Source organism: Pelophylax lessonae, assembly GCF_965119305.1.
Source record: "Pelophylax lessonae genome assembly, chromosome: 7".
In the NCBI taxonomy this organism is placed as follows: Eukaryota; Metazoa; Chordata; class Amphibia; order Anura; family Ranidae; genus Pelophylax; species Pelophylax lessonae.
The window spans coordinates 277,981,118-278,005,578 of NC_138774.1; the positions used below are offsets into that span (position 1 = coordinate 277,981,118).

Here is a 24,461-nt window from a genome sequence, read left to right on the forward strand (position 1 = left end):
AACGCAGGGATTGTGTAGTAATGGCACTTTTCTACTGCAAGTACCGGCTCGGCTCTACTTGGCCCTGCTTGGCCCGGTTTGCTTTTCCACTGCTGGTACCGCATGGTACGGTGTTGGAACGGTTCGGTACGGTACGGTTTGCTTTTCACTAAAGTAGTACTAGAGTTAAGTGGGTGGGATAACAACTGGGTGGGTGGGATTCTCTGACCAATCAGTGGCTAGTAGTGACTGCATGCAAAGGATTGTGGGATATGGTACCGGTATGGTACCTCTTGGAACCACAATCGAGGTGGTACTGTTTTTGAGAGCCGTACCGTTCGGTTCCATGCAGTGGAAAAGCGCCGCCGTACCGTACCGAACCGTTTCTACACCGTTCCATGCGGTACCAGCAGTAGAAAAGCACTAAAGCGAGCCAAACCGTTCGGTTCCATGCAGTGGAAAAGCGCCGCCGTACCGTACCGAACCGTTTCTACACTGTTCCATGCGGTACCAGCAGTGGAAAAGCACAAAAGCGAGCCGAACCGTTCGGTTCCATGCAGTGGAAAAGCGCCATAAATGAGCCACTGCTGGTCTGTCTTGAAGATGCTAGTTGACTGCTTAATTGAGCGTGCTGGTTTTGGGCCAGTGAGCCAAATACAACCAGGCAACTAGCATTTTCAGAAGAAGTCTGGCATTGTCACCCTTCCCATTAACTCAATGACAGGTTTCCTTTAAACTAAGCACATTTCAATGGTTGGAAGAGACATCCGCATCTGCTGCATCAAATCTCTTTTCTGGCTCCAGTTTCCAGCCATCGTTGGCTTGGCACACCACGTCAAGCAAGTTGGGGGGGGGGGGGGGTTGCTTTTTGTGTTCAACATAGTTTTTCTGACAGCCAGAGAATAAACCTGTCACCTCGGCAGGCTCCTTTACAAGTGCACGGACACTTATCTAAATGAGCAGCGATCCTTAGGAGAGATCTGTCTAAGCTTTGTTGCCTGTTCTATAGCTCTCAGTCACAACGTGAGCCTCCAGGCTTCCAATCACTCCTGTTTTAAATAGTATTATTTCCGAAAAGCGCTTATGCTTGGGCGAAAGTGAGAGTGAAGTAGGGGGATTGCAAGGGAGGGGAGGCATGGAGGGGGTACAAAGAGAACTGTTATTTAAGGCCCGTCTTCCCTATGCCTCCTCTCCTGCTCTTGGGCTTTAATTACAGCCTTCCTGCGGGAGTCCAGTGGGCTCGAGACGGTGAAGCGATCAGTTCGTGAAACCTGTCATTTCAGCCTCTTCAAAAAAGGGGAATCTACACATTTTCACCACAAGGTGCGAAGTGGTCTGTCTTTGCCCCCAGCAGGGGAGTAATGACACATAACACTTTGCGGCAAGCTGAGAGTGAATGAAGTCGGACTGCAGTTCTGCTGTCACAGGGCTCATTAATAGTGTCATTTGACAGCAATTTCGGCTTCATGTATCCTTCTCTTATTCTTTTTTTTTTTTTTCTCTCCTCCCTCCCCATTTCTGAAAAAAAAAAAAAAAATGTCTAGGTATCTACGAGACGCCGGCTGGAACCATACTGTATCAGGCTCACTTAGACATTGAGACGTTTACCATGGACCGAGAGGTGCGCAAAATAAAGCAGCAGCTGTCCCTGAGGTTTTCCGAACAAGTCTACAACGGTACGTGACAACCCTGGCTTCTAAAATGTATTATAACAAGGATGATGTGTGCTAAAGGAGAACTCCAACCTGAGAAGCAGAGCATAATCATTTTCTCAAAGGAGAACTTCAACGTGAGAAGCAGAGCATAATCATTTAAAGGTCAACTCTAGCTAATAAAGCATACGTAAAAATCCCCATGTCTACTTTTCTGTATGTCTGGCATCATGCTTTGCTGTATACAGTTTTGCTAAACATGTACATTTTAGTGAAGCTGTTGCAAAGTTTTTTACTAGGAAATCTTGCCAGTAATGGCACATCCTGTTGCAGGCTGACAACGCTAAACTGCTGTCCCACAATTGGCAATACTGTTGTCAGCCTGCTGCATGCTCCCTCAGTTGGCCATTGGGCTGCCCATTGGGTGTGCACATTCCTCCTGCAGGTCTGATTGGCAGCCCAACCCAACTGAACTGTATACAGTGAGCCATGATGCCAAATGTATTAAACATATAAAATAAGGGTTTACAAGCATATATCTGTAACCGTTTTTCTCTTGTTGAAAGTTAAGGTAGAAGTCCACCCGGTTCACACTAGCGTGACTTGTCAGCCTGACAAGTCGCGCTCACTCGCGGTCCATTGACCGCTACAGGACCCGTTCTAATAGGAGCGACACAAGTCGCTCCGACTTAGAAAAAGGGTCCTGTACTACTTCGGGTGTCGACCTCGGAGCGACTTGCGTAGACTTCCATTATGTGAAGTCCCTGCAAGTCGCTCCGAAGTCGTGGTGCATGGTAATGCACAAGTCGCCCCTGAAGTAGTAAGGAGTCGTGTCGCCTCAGTGTGAACCGGCTCTAACACTAAAATCCCTGTATAACAAAACCGCAACCCACACTGCGTTTGTGGGCTTCCTTTCGAATACGGCTTCCTGCAGTCCTGAACATAGATATATATTCCAGCCATCCTACATACAAAACTAGCCTGAACTTAGCTTGTATGTATCTGAAAACAACTAACTCTTTATTGAATAAGAAACAGACTTTTATACACTTGAGAAGTATGTCAGTCAATACATGAAGAATGACCCAAATAATTACCCAAAACATCACACAATGGTTAGATAAAGAGGTACAGCTGACTCGTATGGCTAATCCCATCTACACCCTGCATCTATAGATCTCCACGATCTAACACTAACCTATCTAGCCCTGTAAAGAAGAAATCGGTATACATACCTTTTCTGAAGCCAATCCGACCGATCCCAAGCTGAGATGTCAGCCGTGGCTTCGCTGTGGAGGTGGGTGCAGAGAACACATCCAACAACGGAAGCCCCATAGAAACTCTATGGGTGATATCGCTCCCCATTCATTTCACAGCCGTTGTTGGCCTTGTCCTCTGCAGAGCTTCCACCGGAAATTACATTTCTGTTGCAGATATGCCTGAAATCTGACTTGTATCTTAGTGCAGACTAATGGGAAAATTGGTGAGCCCATCACACAAGCAGGAAATGATGTTTCTGGGGGTGTGGTCATTATACATTCTGTGTACAGAACACCTCCAGGCGGCCATATTGTATTGCATTTTCAGAAAATTACAATAGCTGCAGATTGAAAAGGAAAGGTCATTTTTAATAACATTGAATTACAATATGATTTGTTTTGCAGTTGTATACACTATATTGTTTTTTTCTTTATTTTCTAATTTTTTTTTTTAGTTATTATTTAATAAATATCAGAGGTGGGTGGGGTATTCCAGCTTCTGTAGGCAATAAAACAGACTATTCACTCAGATGTGTAAAAGTCTATCCATTACTTGTTGTGTATTAGCAAGACCAGGAAAATCCAGCCAGCTCTGCCACACAAGAGTACATTTCTTTAATGCATTTCGATGGCGATAACCAGTTGCTCCCTGTATTGGAGAGAGTTAACATATTCAAACCATTTCTTCCTGGAGGGTATCGTAGGCGTTAACCAAAACCTGGCTTTCAGCCTCCTAGCCAAGTACAACAGTCTCGTTAGCATAATGGATATGCCCGGTGGATACTTTTCAGCAACCAAGGCTCCAAGAAAACACACCAGGGGGTTAAGAGGAATAGGCACTTGGGCGACCATGGACATGGTTTGCAGGACCTTGTTCCAATACCTCGTAAGTTTTGGGCATCGCCACAGCATATGTATAAAATCGCCTCTATGTTCATTGCTTTTGGGGCATAGCGGCGTATCTCTCCTCCCTCAGTCAAACAACATAGCAGGCATGCGATAAGCTCTATGGAGAATAAATAGCTGTGAGAGCTGGCGGGAGGCGGATAGGGAAGTTATCGGGATTGCTTCCAGTGCCATGTCCCATTGATCACCATCAATTTCTCCAATATCTATCACCCAGTGAGCCCTGCATTTCAGTCTAGTATGGTCTTGGATAAAGGATAGTAGTTCCATGTAAGCACAAAAAATAAACCTTTGCGAGTATTTGATTGTAAAATCTCAGTCACCAGGGCTGAATTAGAGGTAGTCAAGTTAGGGGTTCGCTGTTGAATCTGCAACACTTGTTTAAACTGAAGGTATTGGTAAAATTCCCTAGGACAGTGATGGCGAACTTTGGCACCCCAGATGTTTTGGAACTACATTTCCCATGATGCTAAACTACACTGCAGAGTGCATGAGCATCATGGGAAATGTAGTTCCAAAACATCTGGGGTGCCAAGGTTCACCATCACTGCCCTAGGAGATAGGGAGAATTCATTGCACAAGTGTTCATATGCCTTCAGGGAGGTGTTCCTGAAGAACTGATGAAATAACCAAATACCCTTTTGCTGCCAAGTTGAGAAACCTGTTAACTTACAAAGCTCAGGAAAATTAGGATTACCGTATATACTCGAGTATAAGCCGACCCGAATATAAGCCGAGACCCCTACTTTTACCACAAAAAAGTGGGAAAACTTATTGACTCGAGTATAAGCCTAGGGTGGGAAATGCAGCAGCTACTGGACCCAACTGGACCACCATGAGACACAAAACAGGGGCTGCGGGCATGGTACAGGAGATGGCGCAGGTCATAGTACAGGCATTGCACAGGTCATGGTAAGGGCATGGCACAGGTCATGGTAAGGGCATGGCACAGGTCAGGGCACAGGTGATGGTACAGGCATGGCACAGGTGATGGTATAGGCATGGCACAGGTCATGGTACAGGCATGGCACAGGTCATGGTACAGGCATGGCATAGCACAGGTGATGGTATAGGCATGGCATAGTAGGTATAGGCATGGCACAGTATGTACAGGCATGGCACAGTAAATACAGGCATGGCACAGTAGGTATAGGCATGGCACAGGCGATGCAATGCTGCAGGCATGGTACAGGGGAATGTCCTGTACCATGCCCGCAGCACTGCATGAGGAAATACAGGGGCTGCGGAGGAGTCTCACTTACCTGTAGGTGAGGCGCCGGCTTAGATTTAAAAATCGCGCCGCCAATACGTCACCGCAAATGCGCCGCCGATGCTCGGGAAAGGCCGAACCCCTTTTTCCTATTCCCGGGCATGCAGCACACGCGCAGTGACACGTCGGCGCCGAGCCATTTTTAAAAAGACACTCTAGCCAGTGACTCGAGTATAAGCCGAGGGGGGCATTTTCAGCATGAAAAAACATGCTGAAAAACTCGGCTTATACTCGAGTATATACAGTATTCCATATCGGGGTAAAATTCAAAGGACCTGTAATATGGAGTGCCTCCTTCATGGCCTTCCAAACCTTTTGAAGAAGAGCTGCTGTAGAGGAGGAAGAGGATAAAATTTTCCTTTTTAGGTTTACCAAAAACCATATAATATGAGGTCAAACAAACTAAACAACTTTCAATTGTATCCAATTAGGCAGGCCCTTGCACCTACATAGTTTAAGGAAAATCTAAAGGAAAATTGTACAAGAAAATTGAACATGTATAGCCAGCCTAAGATACAAGTCAGATTTCAGGCATCCCCTGGAACAAAAATGTCATTTTTGGTGAGATACTCCCAATAGGAACATATCTGCAGGCCCAGCAGATTTCCTCATTAGTGCCCTGCAGTTGCACAGCTGATTGATAATTATGAAATCACTCCCATTAGACCCACTCAGCATTGGGGCACGGAGGAACAGTGATTTCTTCAGAATAACAAAAGGTAGGAATCTGCAACAAAGGTTGTTATAAACCTTGCAATGTACAGAGATCACCCAGAGGGGAATTTTTTTTCTAAGGAAAAGAGGAATTTTGCTTTAAGGTTTTTATCGGTGTATGGCGTGCTTCACGTTTACGTGCTTTAAACTTTAACATTTGTTTCAAATAACAGAACTTCTATGTCAGTTTACCCACTTTTTAATCCAAGTTAACAAACCTACTGTGCATAGTAGCCAATAAAAACGCTACTGGATAGCAAAGCTTGAATCTGATTGGGCGCAGTGGAATTTTGTCTTATACCGATCTGTTTTTTTTCTTGGTCTGTTACAAAACCCCCTTTTATACAGTAACAAGCGGCCTTCTAGATAAATCCATTCTAGCCCCAGGGAACGAGGGCTCTGTCGGAGTCTAAGGGACAGATGTGCTTTGGTATTTGGTTCCCGGGAGACAAGTGTCAGTCCTTTCTTCCTGCAGCGACTAATGTTACCTTTGGAGAATGCTATAGAAGGTGAGCTCACCTGAGCAGGCTCTCAGCCCACAGCAACCCATATGGGCCCTGATTCCTGACCCTGATAAAGCGCAAGGTCAGAACGCAGCCTGGCGTCTTTAATCTAGAGGCCACAGGGGAAGAGAACGAGGACATAAGAGCGGAGATATTGTAATCGGTTTACAGATATCAGGGAACCGCCGAGCTGATAAAAGTTCAGCGATAGATTTCCAGTTTGCTGTGATTATAATCAAGCTGTCATTAAATCCCCAACCATAGAAGGTCATGAAAGAATAAAAGGGAAATTAAAGGCTCATACCCAGTTTTATTTTTTTTTTAAACAATGAAAAAAAGTGCCAAAACTGTTTAGGGGGCCTATAGACCTAAAGGGCCAGTTCACTCAAAAGTAATATTTTAGTTATGGATGGATCCTGGTGAGCTGAGACAACCCAACTTCTTGTATGTATTGACTACTCCAACAAGAAGACCCGGGGCTGCCATTAGAAATCATGGAGCCCCGTACAGTCTACTTCACGGGGCTTTCCCCACATGTGGGCAGGCCGCGTTGTATGGGGGGCAGCCATTTTCCCTGTGCTTTCCTATACTTTTTTATGGCACCATGTTAGACTCGGTTCACACTGGGGCCGCACGGCTCCTTACTAATTCAGGGGCGACTTGTGGACTTCACATAATGGAAGTCTATGCAAGTCGCTCTGAGGTCGCCCCGAAGTACAGGACCCTTTTTCTAAGGCGGAGCGACTTGTGTCGCTCCTATTAGAACGGGTCCTGTAGCCTGACAGGTCAGTCGCCTGACAAGTCGCGGTAGTGTGGACCGGCTCTCATTGTAGTTAAGGGGGGTTCACCTATACACTGCTCAAAAAAAATAAAGGAACACTTTTTAATCTGGACATGGAGTCTGGTGGGGGTCCCGGGGCAGAGGATGCAGCGGAGACCCCTGGGGTTTCCCATGTTATCCCCACTCTGTAAGGGTCCTGGGATAGTATATGTCCCACCCTGGTAGTCTGCAGGGGTCCCAGTGTAGGAGATCCCTAGGTGTATGCCCTACTGTTTGCAGTGTGGATATAGCGCAGGGGGGTCCCAGTGCAGAGACCGATGCAGAGTGCGCAGCGGAGTGTCCCTTTACATGTGTCCTACCTTCAGGGGGGTCCCCTTTGCAGAGGATGCAGTGTTGCAGAGGGTGCAGGAAAGATCTTGGCAGCATGCCTTAGCATCTGTAGCTGATGGCGGCCATTTTTCCTTAGTCTGGCTGGTCTGCAGCTGGCGGCCATGTTTGTGTAGCCCAATGATGTCACAGGGGCCATTTTCCCTTACTCTGGCTGGTCTCCAGTTGGCGGCCATGTTTGTGTAGCCGATGATGTCACAGGGGCCATTTTCCCTTAGACCGGTAGACGCTGGAGACGACCGAAGCCTCGTGGGGATGCTGAAGCTCCTCCTCTTCCTCCTCAGTTTCCTCTTCCTGTGCCCGGGACATATGAACCGGGATGGCGTCCATGGTGATGCTGGGTCCGAATTCTTGGCGCTCCTGTGATCATTAGGGTGAGTCCTTGGGGGTCCCTGTTATCTCCCTCTGCTGATAGGTACCCTAAGCCTTGGGGGGATCCTATAGTGGTGCCAAAAGATTGTTTTTCTACTGCAAGGTCTTCCTTTCCTTATGGAGCCTCAGGGTCACATCTTCCCCACTGACACTCTCATGGAGGTGGCAGGTCCCTCGGGAAACCCATCTTCCCATGGTTGCACTGACGATGATGCTGCAGTCTCTTATGTCCCGGGTGGAAGTGGCGTTTGGGCAAAGGCCCAGGGGCCCAGGAGGAAGCATCCCCTGCCTTTCCCTACTCAGTCTGTCTCATCTGATTCTGAGCCTGATGCCGCTGTGGACGCGGCCCGTCCAGGGGGGCTTAATATCACACCCCCAGATCCATCCAATAATGAAAATAATTCCTACATGGTTGCAGCAGCTGTAGACACACTTATCACTGCAGTGCGTGAGACTTTAAAAATGGAGGATGCAGCTTATGTAGCCACAGACGTGGCTGTGACGTTTGGTACACATAAGTCACCTCGCACTCCAAAGCTGTTTGCTTATGTGCCTTATTTTGACAGGCTTTCCTGTATGGAATGGGAACAACCAAAATTACCCTTTGTGGTCCCCAAGCATTTTGTTGTACGTTACGTTCGACATTGCGGCCAGTCTTTGCTTCAGCTCTGGTGTCTCAGACCCTAACTGAATGGGCCAAGCTTTTGCGCCAGGGCCTGGGGGGTGAGCCGGTCTCCGCTGCTTATGTTGATTTAGTGGACCAGTTGGTCCATGGGCTGCAGTTTATTTGTGATGCAGCTCCTGTGCTGTCCAAGCTTTCTGTTTCAGTGGTGGTGATTAGGCGCATGCTGTGGCTTAAGAATTGGTCCGCAGACCAAGCCTCTAAGAAAGCTCTCATTGATCTGCCCTTTCAAGGCGATCGCCTGTTTGGGGCTACCCTGGATGACATCATTAAGGGTATCACGGGAGGGAAGAGTACCTTCCTACCATAGTCTAGGAAAGGGAAGGAGCCTCGTCGCAGATGGGGGCCCTCCTCAGCACATAGAAAATTATTTTGTGCTTATGGGACAGTGAATAAGGGAAATGGATCTTTAAAATCTTCCCTGGGAGGTTACAAGCATCCTTGGTCTGGTAAGCCTAGCTTCTCCGGACCCGCAGACAAGACCCCTTCAGCACGAAGGTCTGCCCTCACCCATTAATGGGGTGGGGGGACATCTTCGCTGGTTTCTGTCCTCGTGGACCTTCTTCATGAACGTCAAGGGGATCCAAAAAATCATTCTTTTGGGGGTACCCAGAAAGGGGGACACAAAGCTTGTCCTTTTCAGGTTTTTTAGGTCCTGAGTCTTCTTGTGCGGATTTAATTCCTGCAAAGGTTGAGGTCATGTCCGAACTACCTAAGGTCGCCCCTATCCAGGGTATTGATTTACCTAGGTCTGATTCTAATTCTGACCAGGGTGGTCCTTCCTCTGGACAAACTTCAGGAACCACAGGCTGTGATTCACCGGCTGCTGTCACACAGATAGTTCTCTATCCCATTTTGCATACAGGTTCTGAGTCTGGTGGTATCCACCTTCAAGACAGTTGTGTTTGCACAGTCCTACATGCAGCTCCTTTAGCAGGTTCGGCTCCACAGGAGGATACCGAGGTTCGTGGTGAGATCACCAGTTCCTCTGGCAGACCCAACCAAGCAGGTGTCCAAGGGTCATGGTAAGGCCACTATCATTCTCTTCTCAGGCTTCTTCTGCAGTTCCTGGGAGAAATCAAGGGCGATGATCTTCCAATCACTCTGGTGGCCATAAACGTCCCTTGGGGGCTTCCTCTCAGAGAAGACCAGTTGTCCCAAGGGCTGATCTACGAACCTGCTTTACAGTCAGTGGTTTTAATGGCTTAGCTATTGAAAGCCAGGTGCTGAGGGACAGAGGTCTGTCTGGATCAGTGATCCCTACTATGGTGAAGGCGAGGAAGTTGTCTTCCAGCAAGATATACCATTGTACATGGAAAGCGTAAGTTTCATGGTGTGAGTAGATTGGCGCTCATCCTCGATCCTTTTCTGTGGCTCGGATCTTAACCTTTCTTCAACAGGGCGTTGATCAGAAGTTGGCTTTGAGTACCATTAAGGGCCAGGTTTCTGCCCTGGCAATCTTCTTTCAGCGACCCCTAGCCACGCACTCTTCAGTTCTTACCTTCATTCAGGGGGTTCGAAATGTGGCTCCACCTGTACGGTCTCTTTTGCTGCCATGGGATTTAAATTTAGAACTTGCGGTTCTCCAGAAACCTCCATTTGAGAATATTCGGGAGATTCCCTTGCCTACTGAAACCCAGAAGGAGACATTCTTGGTGGCTATTACCTCGGCCCGCAGGGTATCCGATTTGGCGGCATTATCCTGTCGCAGTCCCTATTTAGTGGTCCATAGGGATAAAGTGGTCCCTGTCCATCATTCCTGCCCAAAGTTGTCTCTGACCTCCATTTCAATAAGGACATTGTGTTGCCTTCCTTTTGTCCCAAGCTGGCTCATCCCAGGGAATTTGCTTTGCATACCTTGGATGTGGTTTGTGCAATTCGGGTGTATCTGGCAGCTACTGAGTCCTTTCTGAGGTCAGACTCGCTTTTTGGGGTTACAGACAGACCCAAGGAAAGGGTTGGCAGCTTCTTCGGCTACCATCTCCAGATGGATCAGGCAGACGGTGACTCAGGTCTATTCCATTAAAGATCAGATTCCACCTTTCCCTGTCACGGCGCATTCTACTCGGGTGCTGAGTGCTTCTTGGGCCTTCCGTCATCAGGCATCAAAATCGCAAGTTTGCAACCACTTGGTTGTCAGTGCATACCTTCACAAAAAGGTAGATACCTTGGCATCTGCGGATGCTTCTTTTGCCCGCAAAGTTTTGCAGGCTGCTGTTTAGGGCTGTTCCCTCTTGAGGGATGTTTTTCTTTAAACTTTTATTTTTCAGATAGGGCTCCTGTGTCCTGGTTAAGGGCTCTTATGTTTAGCCTTGAGTTATTTTCACCACCCCTCATTTTACTTTTGGCACTGCTTTTGGACGCCTCAGTAGTTATGATTTATGGAGCACCTTGTCCGTCAATAAGCAAAAGCGAAAATGGGATTTTTGTACTTACTGTAAAATCCATTTGTCTGAGTTCATTGACGGACACAGCACCCACCCCTCTATGGAGTTTTGATACTTCTAATACTGCTTGCTACTAAACTGATTACCTAGAGCAGAGAGGGGGGTTATATACCAGCTGAGGATGGCCGATGGGCGTAACCAAGTGTTTTTTGTTCTGCCTAGTCCTACTCCTGGAGGAGGCAATATAACCCAGTAGTTATGATTCATGGAGCGCTGTGTCTGTCGAAGAACTCAGAGAAATGGATTTTACAGTAAGTACATAAATCCCATTTGTACTTACCTGATCCTCTGCTACCCTGGCAGACGGTGCTCCCCTACACGCCGGCAGTGGACTGTCCCTTCTTGTGTCCCTGTAGGGCTATGAACTCTGCATTAGTCTTGATGGTATCAGAGGACCTTAGAGTGTAGAGGAGAATAGGCTGCAGAGATCAGTCCAGCAGTGCGGAGGATCAGGTAAGTAAAGCTGCTTCAACCGGTCGTCCTAAAAAGAAATAAGCAGTTAACGCTTGCAGGGTGGGCGCAGTTTTCAAAGAGTTTAGCTTTACCTTTAAGTGATGAAAGAGTTGCCACTGCTGACCTCCTTCTGAAAATGATGATCGCAATATGCTTCATTGTGTAGATCAGAAGATCTGACTTAATTTGTTTAATGCCTTATTCCAGGTCCAACAGCCAATATTTAGATAATGGTACTAAAGCCAGAGACAGACAAGCAGCTAGCATTTCAGAAGGAGCTCCGCAATAGTATTTCCCTTGGGACAGGTTCTCATTAATCTGATTGGAGGTTATGGGCGACATAAAGCATCCTTATTTAGCACAGGTTGCACAGTGTTTATTCTCCTCTTCAGTCAGGCACAAACAGATCGGCTTGTAGAGAGTGATTTAGCAGTCCTACCCCGACGCCTGCAGACTGTTTCATGTTTATGTTGTCACCTTCCAAAAACGTAAAGGGAAAATGTCAGTGGGACTCGAAAGTGTGAGACCTCTTAAATCGTTCATTTATATGAAAATTTCTGTTGTGACAACACCGCCTTGCTATCCCAAGATCTGTTTAAAATCAGATTTTAGCTGTTGGGTATTTTTTATGCAGTGGCTTTGCTTTTCTCTCTACTTATTCCCACTGACTACGAACAGGTACTGCAAATCAATGATACCATAACTATCTGTACTGCAAATCACACTCGTACTATGATGTCTTCCTTCTGACCTTTTTTTTGTAATCACTTCAAGCAAACCCCTAAAAACACAGTTGAAATGTACTGTATATACTAAATGTCAGTAAGTAGTCTCAAGGTTCCAGAATCAATCACCCTAAAGACATCGCTAACTTTTTTGGTGCCTCCTTGTATATTCTACATTCTGAAGACCCCTCGGCATTGCCCAATTTAAGGCTGGACAAGGTCCAAGTATACATCTCCTCCTCCGATATGTCTACTTTAGCCCCACCATTGAATTGGGTTTAGAAGCTACCATTACACAAGACGATTTCCAAGACGCCATTCGGCAAAGTCCCCTGGTCCTGATCATCAGGGCCACAAGGGCCGAGGGACTTTGCCGAATTGTGTCTTGGATCGTCTCAATGTTCCAAAATCAGTTACCCTAAAGACATTGCAAACTTGTTTTGGGACCTTCTTTGCCTCCTTGTATAATCTACATTATAAAGACCCCTTGGCATTGCCCAACCAAGACTGGACAAGATCAAAGAATACATCTCCCCCTCTAGTATGCCTTTTTTAGCCCCCACCATTCAATTGGCCTTGGAAGCTCCCATTACACAAGATGAGATCCAAGACACTATTCGGCAAAGTCCCCTGGCCCTGATCATTAGGGCCAGGGCACTTTGCCGAATTGTGTCTTGGAACTCGTCTTGTGTAAAGAGGGCTTTTAAGGTCAATTGAATGGTGGGGGCTACAGTAGGCATACCGGAGGTGGAGATGTAGTCTTGGATCTTGTCCAGTCAGCTCACTATCACACCAAACATCAACTGTTTTACCTGCCAAGTTCTCCAAGTCCCCCAAGTCTTGGACCTGCCTACAGATTACATTGCCTTTAAGGAATACAGCCTGGTCCAGGACTTGTGATTGGACAATGACTAACCATTTTATGCAAATTAGGTCAACCCCATTCTCCCTGTGACCATACACGGGGTGAATTTTAGCCGTTCCTGATGAACCGATAATTCACTTTGGCTGGCCATACACAGAGAAAATTTCTTTCCTGCAACCACAGGTTACAGGAAAGAAATTTGGTTGATTCCCCCTCAACACAGACAGTGTTGTTGCAGGAATCTCTCCTGCCGGCCACAACCAGCATGCCGGGTTTTACCTGCGATTATCGCTAGTAGCTGTTAGCAATAATCACTGTCTTCTCCAGATGGGGGAATCAAGTGATATCAACTATGGGTGCCACTATTTACCATGGAAAGGGGAATCAAGTAAAATCAACCATGGGTGCCACTATTTACCATGGATAGGGGAATCATGTGATATCAACCATGGGTGCCACTATTTACCACGGATAGGGGAATCATGTGATATCAACCATGGGTGCCACTGTTTACCATGGATAGGGGAATCAAGTGATATCAAGTCAACCATGGGTGCCACTATTTACCATGGATAGGGGAATCAAGTGATATCAACCATGAGTGCCACTATTTACCATGGATAGGGGAATCAAGTGATATCAACCATGAGTGCCACTATTTACCATGGATAGGGGAATCAAGTGATATCAACCATGGGTGCCACTATTTACCATGGATAGGGGAATCAAGTGATATCAACCATGGGTGCCACTATTTACCATGGATAGAGGAATCAAGTGATATCAACCATGGGTGCCACTATTTACAATGGATAGGGGAATCAAGTGATATCAACCATGGGTGCCACTATTTACCATGGATAGGGGAATCAAGTGATATCAACCATGGGTGCCACTATTTACCATGGACAGGGGAATCAAGTTATATCAACCATGGGTGCCACTATTTACCATGGCTAGGGGAATCCTGTGATATCAACCATGGGTGCCACTAATTACCATGGATAGGGGAATCAAGTGATATCAACCATGGGTGCCACTATTTACCATGGATAGAGGAATCAAGTGATATCAACCATGGGTGCCACTATTTACCATGGATAGAGGAATCAAGAGATATCAACCATGGGTGCCACTTTTTACCATGGGTAGGGGAATCAAGAGATATCAACCATGGGTGCCACTTTTTACCATGGATAGGGCAATCAAGTAAATGAGAGAAATCTAAGCATGTATGGCTAGCTTTAGGATTACAGAAAGCAAAGATAAAGACAGATTCAGACACTTATATTTACTGTATCTAAAGATTCATGTAATCTCTTTTAAATGAGCTACCTACTAAATTACATTTATTTATATCTGCTTTGATTGAGATTGGTTTTAAATAATAAAATATTTCTAATTTTAGCTTTAAATATTAAAATCTTGCTCATTTTAGCCATCAGCCACAAACGTCTCCCAGATCCCCCGATTTTTATATAAGTCAGCCTTGAAGAAGACCCAATGACAAGGGCTTCCTCTTCTAGCTTGCAGGCATACTGTACATTTTTTGCTATGATGTTACAATTCAAAATGTTTACTGACAATAAATGTGACTTTTTGGATTTAGATGCGTTATTAATCGATTGTATTTCTTCATATAGCTCATGATATGATGTTTTTGTACTTGCAGGGTTCTGGTACAGCCCTGAGTGTGAGTTTGTTCGCTCGTGTATCACCAAATCTCAGGAACTGGTGCAGGGGAAAGTGCATTTGTCTGTCCTGAAGGGACAAGTTTATGTACTGGGCAGAGAGTCGCCACAGTCGCTGTATAATGAGGAGCTGGTGAGGTAAGTGATTGAACTTTCAACAGTTTCCCAGCATGCAATTGGTGTAGCAAGCTGAATTCTACGCTAGCTTCCTAAATTTGACGTTTAAATATGGCAATTTTTTTTTATATAGTTACATTGGTCTAGTTTGGACCAATGTAAGTATGTACGGGTGAATCTCATAAAATTTAGAATATCATTAAAAAGTTATTTATTTCAGTAATTAAATTTAAAAAGTGAAACCCACATATTTTATATACAGTGGGTACGGAAAGTATTCAGACCCCCTTAAATTTTTCACTCTTTGTTATATTGCAGCCATTTGCTAAAATCATTTAAGTTCATTCTTCTTCCTCATGAATGTACAAATAGCACCCCATACTGACAGAAAAACACAGAATTGTTGACATTGTTGCAGATTTATTAAAAAAGAAAAACTGAAATATCACATGGTCCTAAGTATTTAGACCCTTTGCTGTGACACTCATATATTTAACTCAGGTGCTTTCCATTTCTTCTGATCATCCTTGAGATGGTTCTACACCTTCATTTGAGTCCAGCTGTGTTTGATTATACTGATTGGACTTGATTAGGAAAGCCACACACCTGTCTATATAAGACCTTCCAGATCACAATGCATGTCAGAGCAAATGAGAATCATGAGGTCAAAGGAACTGCCTGAAGAGCTCAGAGACAGAATTGTGGCAAGGCACAGATCTGGCCACGGTTACAAAAAGATTTCTGCTGCACTTAAGGTTCCTAAGAGCACAGTGGCCTCCATAATCCTCAAATGGAAGACGTTTGGGACGACCAGAACCCTTCCTAGAGCTGGCCGTCCGGCCAAACTGAGCTATCGGGGGAGAAGAGCCTTGGTGAGAGAGGTAAAGAAGAACCCAAAGATCACTGTGGCTGAGCTGCAGAGATGCAGTCAGGAGATGGGAGAAAGTTGTAGAAAGTCAACCATCACTGCAGCCCTCCACCAGTCGGGACTTTATGGCAGAGTGGCCCGACGGAAGCCTCTCCTCAGTGTAAGACACATGAAAGCCCGCATGGAGTTTGCTAAAAAACACCTGAAGGACTCCAAGATGGTGAGAAATAAGATTCTCTGGTCTGATGAGACCAAAATAGAACTTTTTAGCCTTAATTCTAAGCGGTATGTGTGGAGAAAACCAGGCACTGCTCATCACCTGTCCAATACAGTCCCAACAGTGAAGCATGGTGGTGGCAGCATCATGCTGAGGGGGTGTTTTTCAGCTGCAGGGACAGGACGACTGGTTGCAATCGAGGGAAAGATGAATGCGGCCAAGTACAGGGATATCCTGGACAAAAACCTTCTCCAGAGTGCTCTGGACCTCAGACTGGGCCGAAGGTTTACCTTCCAACAAGACAATGACCCTAAGCACACAGCTAAAATAACGAAGGAGTGGCTTCACAACAACTCCGTGACTGTTCTTGAATGGTCCAGCCAGAGCCCTGACTTAAACCCAATTGAGCATCTCTGGAGAGACCTAAAAATGGCTGTCCACCAACGTTTACCATCCAACCTGACCGAACTGGAGAGGATCTGCAAGGAGGAATGGCAGAGGATCCCCAAATCCAGGTGTGAAAGACTTGTTGCATCTTTCCCAAAAAGACTCCTGGCTGTATTAGATCAAAAGGGGGCTTCTACTAAATACTGAGCAAAGGGTCTGAATACTTAGGACCATGTGATATTTCAGTTTGTCTTTTTTAATAAATCTGCAACAATGTCAACAATTCTGTGTTTTTCTGTCAGTATGGGGTGCTATGTGTACATTCATGAGGAAGAAGAATGAACTTAAATGATTTTAGCAAATGGCTGCAATATAACAAAGAGTGAAACATTTAAGGGGGTCTGAATACTTTCCGTACCCACTGTAGATGCGCTATACACAGAGTGAAATAATTCAAGCATTTCCTTTTTTAATTTTGATGATTATGGCTTACAGCTTGTGAAAACCCAAAATTTAGTATTTCTTATTATACTACTGTTCCCATTGACGTGAGGCTATCTGCAGGGAAAGAGCCATGCTGTTTCCACTATGGTGATCAGGCACAGTAGAAAGACATGAGCGTGCATCCCTTCATAAAGGCAGATAGATATCAAAATTATATTGACTTCACAGAGCAAACATATCTCCGCCGAGCGAACAAATCTGTACATTATTCAGGGGCCCCCGCTGGTGGTTCTATCCTTGTTGCTTGATCCTTGAACTCTGCACCGCAATACACCTAGATTTCTACCGGCAAACAGATCCGCACATAGCTCACGGAGTGTTCGGTGGTGGAGATGTCTATGTAGAGCGAACGCGTCTACACATCTAAGGGAAGGTTTTCAATACCAGTAGTCTTTCCTAAATGCTGGTTTGCCCGTACACGCTGTAAAGAGCGTATTGCAAGCAAACCGACAACAGGAGCCATAATGACAAGCTAAATAGAACACATCCTGAAAAATGTCCACGCTAGTCCTAATAAAATTTCCACAACACCACACTGCCAGAAGTACCAATACCTGGTTTCATGGTATCTCTGTGCTTGATTGGCCAGCAAACTCGCCTCACCTAAGCCCCATACAGAATCTGTGGTGTTGTCAAGAGGAAGATGAGACACCAGGCCCAACAATGCAGACGAGATGAAGGCCGTTTATCAAGGCGGGCTTCCATAACACCTCAGCAGTGCTACAGACTGATCGCCTTCATGCCACGCCGCATTGATGCAGTAATTCATGCAAAAGGATCTCGACTAAGTATTGAGTACATACTATACTGTACATGGACATACTTTTTAGTAAGCCAACATTTTCGTATTAAAATTTTTTTTTTTTATTGATCTTCTGTAAAATTTGATTTTCTGAGATACTGAATTTTGTGTTTTCACTAGCTGTAAGCCATAATCATAAAAGGTAAAATAAAGAAATGCTTGAAATATATCACTCTGTGTGTAACGCATCTATATAAAATATGAGTGTCACTTTATAAATTGAATTACTGAAATTAACTTTTTGATGATATTCTAATTTTATGAGGTGCACCTGTATGTGTTATGTGGGATCCCCGTGGAAGCTGGAAATTACTATAGTAGGCACCATGGTTCTGGAAAAATTGAACATATTGCAATTGTAAGGGTATCCCCAGAACTCATGGGTTTCAGTAACATTTTGATTGTTGAAGCCAGATTGAAAACTCTATTTATTTAGACAAACCTGTAGATAGGAAGACATGTTTGGAGAGCAAGTCAATCACATTACATTCTGTTGGCTTAATAATCATTGCTCTATCTGGCTAGGGTTTCTAATACAGTTTTATACATTCTAAAGTGGGTGGAACCTAGCTATCTAGTTTCTGTAAAGTCACATATGAGTCTTTGGTAGCATCCTTTGATATGTGGATGGTCATTTTAACATAGACGTGTCACTTCCAAAGCTTGTTGGCTAAACAGGAATTCAAGGGTCGAGATAGCAATCTTAACAGCTGGAGCTGTAAATGGCTTTTGAATACAACAGCTGTTATACAATAACACAATATATACATCCAATATATCTGCCTAATTATAAATCCATGTTTCATAATCATATTTGATAAAATGGCGGTTCCCTTTTCCCCATCACAATGAACATGCTTAAGGCACAAAAGAAACCTGTTTAATACATCTGGAATTCCATTTAAGTAGCAGGTCTCTCAGAAATGTTAAGGTTCTTTGAATGGAATTCGTTGACTCCATGATGGCAAGATCGAACGCACTGAGGAATGATTTTTTTTTTGGAATTCCAGTACAAACCTTTGAATTAACTTCTACTAGTGAATGGCCAGCTTAGGGTTAGTGTTGGGCAATGAGGCTTGGGTTAGGTTAGAGGAGATGTTAGGGCTGGCGCTAGCATGTTAACAGGTAACTGTATTTTTACTGCTGATTTTGACCAAATTTCCAAGTGCCATAATGCTCACAATAATGTATTGTCAAAGGTTTTGCGAGTTCTTCAAGCTGCAGGCTAGGTAGATAACAAAACTGAAGAGAAAAAGGGGATTAAAGAAGGTGTGTGTGTGTGGAAACCAACCGGCCCTTAGTTTGCTATACTTGCCCACCAGTCTGCTGACAATCCAAATAAACCTGTCTAACATAATAGGTTAAAAACAGGGGTTTAGTTAACACACATTTGCAAACGCATGTATAAGCTGCAGGCCACTCCACGGCACCCTGTGTATCCTGCAGTCCTAACACTTCCTAACACTACTCAACCTGAGTGTCTCAAACATGGAAGTACATGAATGGAGACGCTGAGCAGTGCTTGCCGGTGTCTCATCTAAAGTCCCAAAACTGCCCAAATTTTCTATGTTATCAGGGATGGAGACGCTTGCTTTACAGGCTGGTGTCTCAATAAAGTGTCAAATAAAGTATAAAGTCCCAATTTGCCTTTACTATCTATACTATTGGGATGGGGGTGTGTGTTTCCCAGCTGGTCGTTTTTTAGTTTGCATCCTATGGCTTTTACATAGCCATTAGTTTTTCAATACCAGTCATGGAGGGGAGCAGGTTGGGGGAGGATTGGGCCATCTCCAAGCTCACCTGTTTTCCATTCATTAGCATTCTTGTACTTCCATGTTGGAGACACTCAGGTTGAGTAAGGTTAGGAAGTGTTAGGACTGCAGGATACACAGGGTGCCGTGGAGTGGCCTGCAGCTTATACATGTGTTTGCAAATGTGTGTTAACTAAACCCCTGTTTTTAACCTATTATGTTAGACAGGTTTATTTGGTTTGTCAGCAGACTGGTGGGTAAGTATAGCAAACTAAGGGCCGGTTGGTTTCCACACACACACCTTCTATAATCCTCTTTTTCTCTTCAGTTTTGTTATATACAGGGATGGAGACGCTGAGCAGTACTCGCCGGTGTCTCATCTAAAGTCCCAAAACTGCCCAAATTTTCTTTGCAGGCTCAGTAGATAACCTCATGACTTCATGGTTTATATAATGACATCATCACCCTTTACACAATGCCATCACTTGGCATACGCTTTTTAGGACACATACTGCTTTACCGCTTCGCAACCAGCATTATTTATATCAATGATAGAGGAAAGGAAGAGGGATCTTATACTATCTCCCACATTACCACCTACCTTGGATGCCCCCTCTTCTTCCATCCACCTCCTCCCATCCGTTTCCAAATCAGCAGCTTCTCAAACCACCTCCACCCCCCTCATTATGTCACTCTCTCTCTCTCTCACTCTCTCTCTCGGGGAGATTCAATGAATAAAGTCAAAAGAAGGGAAAAAAAAAAATCCTAAAGTGAGCACGATCAAGAAAGAGCTGGCTTTTATACTCACCGTGCCGCCAACCATTTGCCTTTCTTCTTTTTGACTTTTGCATTTCTGCTTTGAAAGCTTTTGAATGACAGCCTAACGGGAATCAGGGGGAGCAAGCAAGCTGCTGCAACTAACACAGGGTGGAAATGCCTTAGCACAGTGGGTATAAAGTAACGTAATTATAGAGCAGGTCACAGTCACTTCAATGAGCAAAAATAAAAGGCACCGGTTTCTTCTCTGTCTCTCTTTCCTTCATACTTTAGTTTCACGTCAAGGGAGGTAAAATCATTCTACAGTCATTTTTTTTTTTTTTTTCCTTCTCCTTCCACAATTTAAGGCTGGTGGTAATTTATATTGGGAGGGGTAGCCGCTGCTGGCAGCACAAGGCACCAGTTTTGTTTTACAATCCCCGTATTTCAGCCTAGCGGTAATAGTTAGTTCGGTATTAAGAACACGCAGGGAGCAAGCAAGGACGGATCTGGGGAAAGGAACATGAAAGTCGAGAGCAGATCCAGAAAAAGACAGTAAAAAGTATATCTGACGCCCCTTTCGAAGTGGAGACAATGTGGTCTGAGTCTTTCTCGCTCTACAATAAGTCAAGGTGACTAAAGCTCGTCTTACATCTGTAGAATTTTGTTAAAAAATTGTAATTTCACGAACGCTCCTTCAAGTTTAAGGGGACAGTTTGACAATTGGTTTTGACTAGAGCAAGCAAAAAATGGTTGGAACATTTTTTTATCAAATCTTGATGGGAATGAACATATTTCGATTTGTTGAATTTGCTTTTGGCTGAGAAAAACTGTAACTAGCCTTATGCGTGTGCATTTATCTAAATTTATTTCAGAAGAAGCTTGTTCTACAAAAATCAAGATATTACATAGTTAGTCAAGTTGAAAAAAGACACAAGTCCATCTGGCTCAACCAATAAAAATCAGTAAAGAAAACCCAACCATACAATCCCATATACACAATCCTATACCCGCAGTTGATCCAGAGGAAGGCGAAAAAACCTCAGCAAAGCATGATCCAATTTGCTACAGCAGGGGAAAAAATTCCTTCCTGATCCCCCGAGAGGCAAACGGATATTCCCTGGATCAACTTTACCTATAAATATTAGTACCCAGTTATATTATTTACACTTAGGAAAGAATCCAGGCCTTTTTTAAAGCAATCTAGTGAGCTGGCCAGAACCACCTCTGGAGGGAGTCTATTCCACATTTTCACAGCTCTAACGGTGAAGAAACCTTTCCATATTTGGAGACTAAATCAGTTTACCTCTAGACGTAAAGAGTGCCCCCCCTTGTTCCTTTATTATTATAATTACCCATTATTAATATTACCTCACCAATGATTTATTAACTGCTAAAACCAATGGCCACTTCTCCATACTATTACTACTTGACCTCTCTGCGGCCTTTGATACTGTTGACAATCTGCTCCTTCTCTTGGCCTCCAACATTCTGCTCTATCCTTGTTCTCCTCCTACCTATCACAGCTCTCCTTCACCTTCAATAACTCAACACCAAGTTCACTATATGGACCCCTTATGTAATTTTATACATATTGATCATATCCCCCCTTAATTTCCTCTTCTCAAGAGAGAATACATTCAGTTCCTCTAATCTTTCCTCATAGCTGAGCTCCCCCATGCCTCTTATCAGTTTGGTTGCCCTTCTCTGCACTTTCTCCAGTTCCCCGATATCCTTTTTGAGAACTGGTGCCCAAAACTGAACTGCATAGTCCAGATGAGGTCTTACTAATGATTTGTACAGAGATATTGGCATGGTAACATTCAAAATTAGCCTGTGAAGGCACTATTTAATGGTAGGATTAGGATTTTCTTACTTTTCTCGCAGGAATACATTTTTGACAAGTGTAAGGCTAGCCACATACAATTTTCATGTACAGTTTTCCTTTAGGTTTAACCTCATATTATACGGTTTTGGTAAATCTAAAACACTTTGAATTGGTATGCAATCAGGCAGGCGCTTGTACTACATAGTTGAAGGTAAATCCAAAGGAAACTGGAGAAGAAAATTGTATAATGTGTGGCCAGCTTTTTTTTTTTTTTTTTTTTTTTTTTTAAAGGTAACTTTTATTGAACATAACAAAGAAAAAACACACAGTTCCAGTACAGTGAAAAAGATAAGGAATATAGAAATAAAGTAAGCAATGTCTCTTGTCAGATGCCCACCATGGGGCGCAATGTATACATATCCTATACAATAAAAGGTACATAAGGAACATGTAAAGATCAATAGGAAATCACCCGGGGGGAGAAGGGGGTGACGGGTAAACCAACAAGGGGAGCATGAGTATCATGTATAAAATTTGAAAAACTGCAATGACACCTCTTAAGTAGAATTGGTAATCGGAGAAGTAGTGAGATCAGAATCTACCCAGAGGAACCAAGTTTTACGAAACTTTTTAGGACAACCTCTAGCCTCATAGGTCATTTTATAGAGAGGCAGCGCTTGATTAATAAGGGAAATCCAAAATGGAACGTCAGGGGGAACATCAGATTTCCATCGTAACGCTATAGCCTTCCTAGCATAGAAGAAGGTTAGGCGTAAAAAAAATTTAGCGCGGGCAGGGGAATGTGTGGCCAGCTTAACCATCTCCCGCCCACCCTATAGACAGATGACAGCGGGAGGGTGGCTCTCTTATTCTGGGATGACGTCATATGACAACGTCTTACTCTCGCCGCATTAGCATGTCTGCCGGGGTGCGCAGACCAGTGATCGGCCCCGATCTCGGTAAAGAGCTGATGATGAGGCTCTTTACCCATGTGATCAGCTGTGTCCAATCACAGCTGATCACATGTAAACAAGGAAATGCCGGTTATCGGCTTTCCTCTCCTCTCACAGACAGCGTGAGAGGAGGGCCAATCAGTGGCATTTTCTCACAGGGGAGGCCTGCACAGATAATCAGTGCCCTGATTATCAGTGCAGACCCAACAGTGCCCATCAGTGATGCTAGTCAGTGCCCATCAGTGATGCCAGTCAGAGCTGCCTTTCAGTACCCATCAGTGCTACTTATCACTGCCGTCTTATCCAAGGGTGTAGGAACCCACACAAATCTGGGGGGGACAGCATTTTTACTCGCCAGGTATATGCTTTTCCGTGCCCCCATCAATGCAGAGTTAAGCGCGCGAGCCCCTTTCAATGCAGAGCGCCACAGCATTGTCCCCAATCACTGCAGAGCGCCACAGCATTGTCCCCAATCACTGCAGAGCGCCACAGCATTGTCCCCAATCACTGCAGAGTGCCCACAGCATTGTACCCCAATGATTGCAGAGTTCCCACAGCATTGTACCCTAATGATTGCAGCGTGCCCACAGCATTGTACCCCAATGATTGCAGAGTGCCCACAGCATTGTACCCCAATGATTGCAGAGTGCCCACAGCATTGTACCCCAATCAATGCAGAGACCAGCGTGCGTGCTCCCTTCAACCCAATGCACTTACGCGGCGGCGGGAAGGTGAGCGGCTTCTCCCTCGTCCTCTTCTGCGGCAGGAACCGGCGGGCGGCCTCTCCTCTTCTCTGCGGCGGGAAGGTGAGCGGCGGTGACGGTGAGTGACTGATGCACGCACCGGCACCGCCCCCATTGCGACGTCAGCGATCGGATGTCCTGGATGATGATTGGTCCAGGCTGGAGACTGGACCAATCACAACCAGGACATCACGAAGGTGGGGGTGGCCAAGCGCTCTTTCCTGCGCCCAGGTTACGCCCCCAGAAGGCAGCCAATCGGCGCCTTTCTGGGTCGTAAACCCCACAAAACTGGGGGGATTTCACCATACCTGTTCCCCCCCGCATTATTTCCTGGGGGGGGTGTGTCCCCCCCGGTTCCTACGCCCATGGTCTTATCAGTGCCCATCAGTGCAGCCTCATCATTGCACATCAGTGAAGGAGAAAAATTACTTGTTGACAAAATTTTCTGATCGAAACTAAAACTTTTTTTTTCCTTTTTTTTTTTTTTTTTTTTTTTTAACATTTTTAAGCAAAAAAAAAAAACCCCAGTGATGATTAAATACCACCAAAGGAAATCTCTATCTGTCAAAAAAAAGTGATCATTTTATTCGGGTACAGCTTTGCATGAAACACAGGGAAAGAGGAAAAACCACTCAGGTGAAAGGTTGTCCTGACTATCAAAGCAGGGTGCTGGTAAGGTCCGCAATCCTGGCAGCTGTACATAAGTAGAGAAAGGCAACCGCACTCCAGTTTGAAAGTGTGAAGTAATAAAATCCATTTATTGAAGATCCAAACGATTAAAACGATCCATAGTGACAATCAGAGACAGGGGACAAAACACAGTTGACAGGTTTCACGAAATTACATTCG

The 24,461-nt window shown here is 44.8% G+C and overlaps 1 protein-coding gene across 1 annotated transcript in view; it reads left to right on the forward strand.

Moving 5' to 3' along the window:
* ASS1 (argininosuccinate synthase 1) overlaps window positions 1–24,461 on the forward strand; it is a 166,205-nt gene that overhangs the window by 134,304 nt on the left and 7,440 nt on the right. Inside the window, exons 13-14 of the mRNA XM_082263083.1 lie at window positions 1,524–1,655; window positions 14,668–14,824. Of these exons, the coding sequence (XP_082119209.1) occupies window positions 1,524–1,655; window positions 14,668–14,824 (289 nt within the window). The remainder of the gene's footprint in view (window positions 1–1,523; window positions 1,656–14,667; window positions 14,825–24,461) is intronic.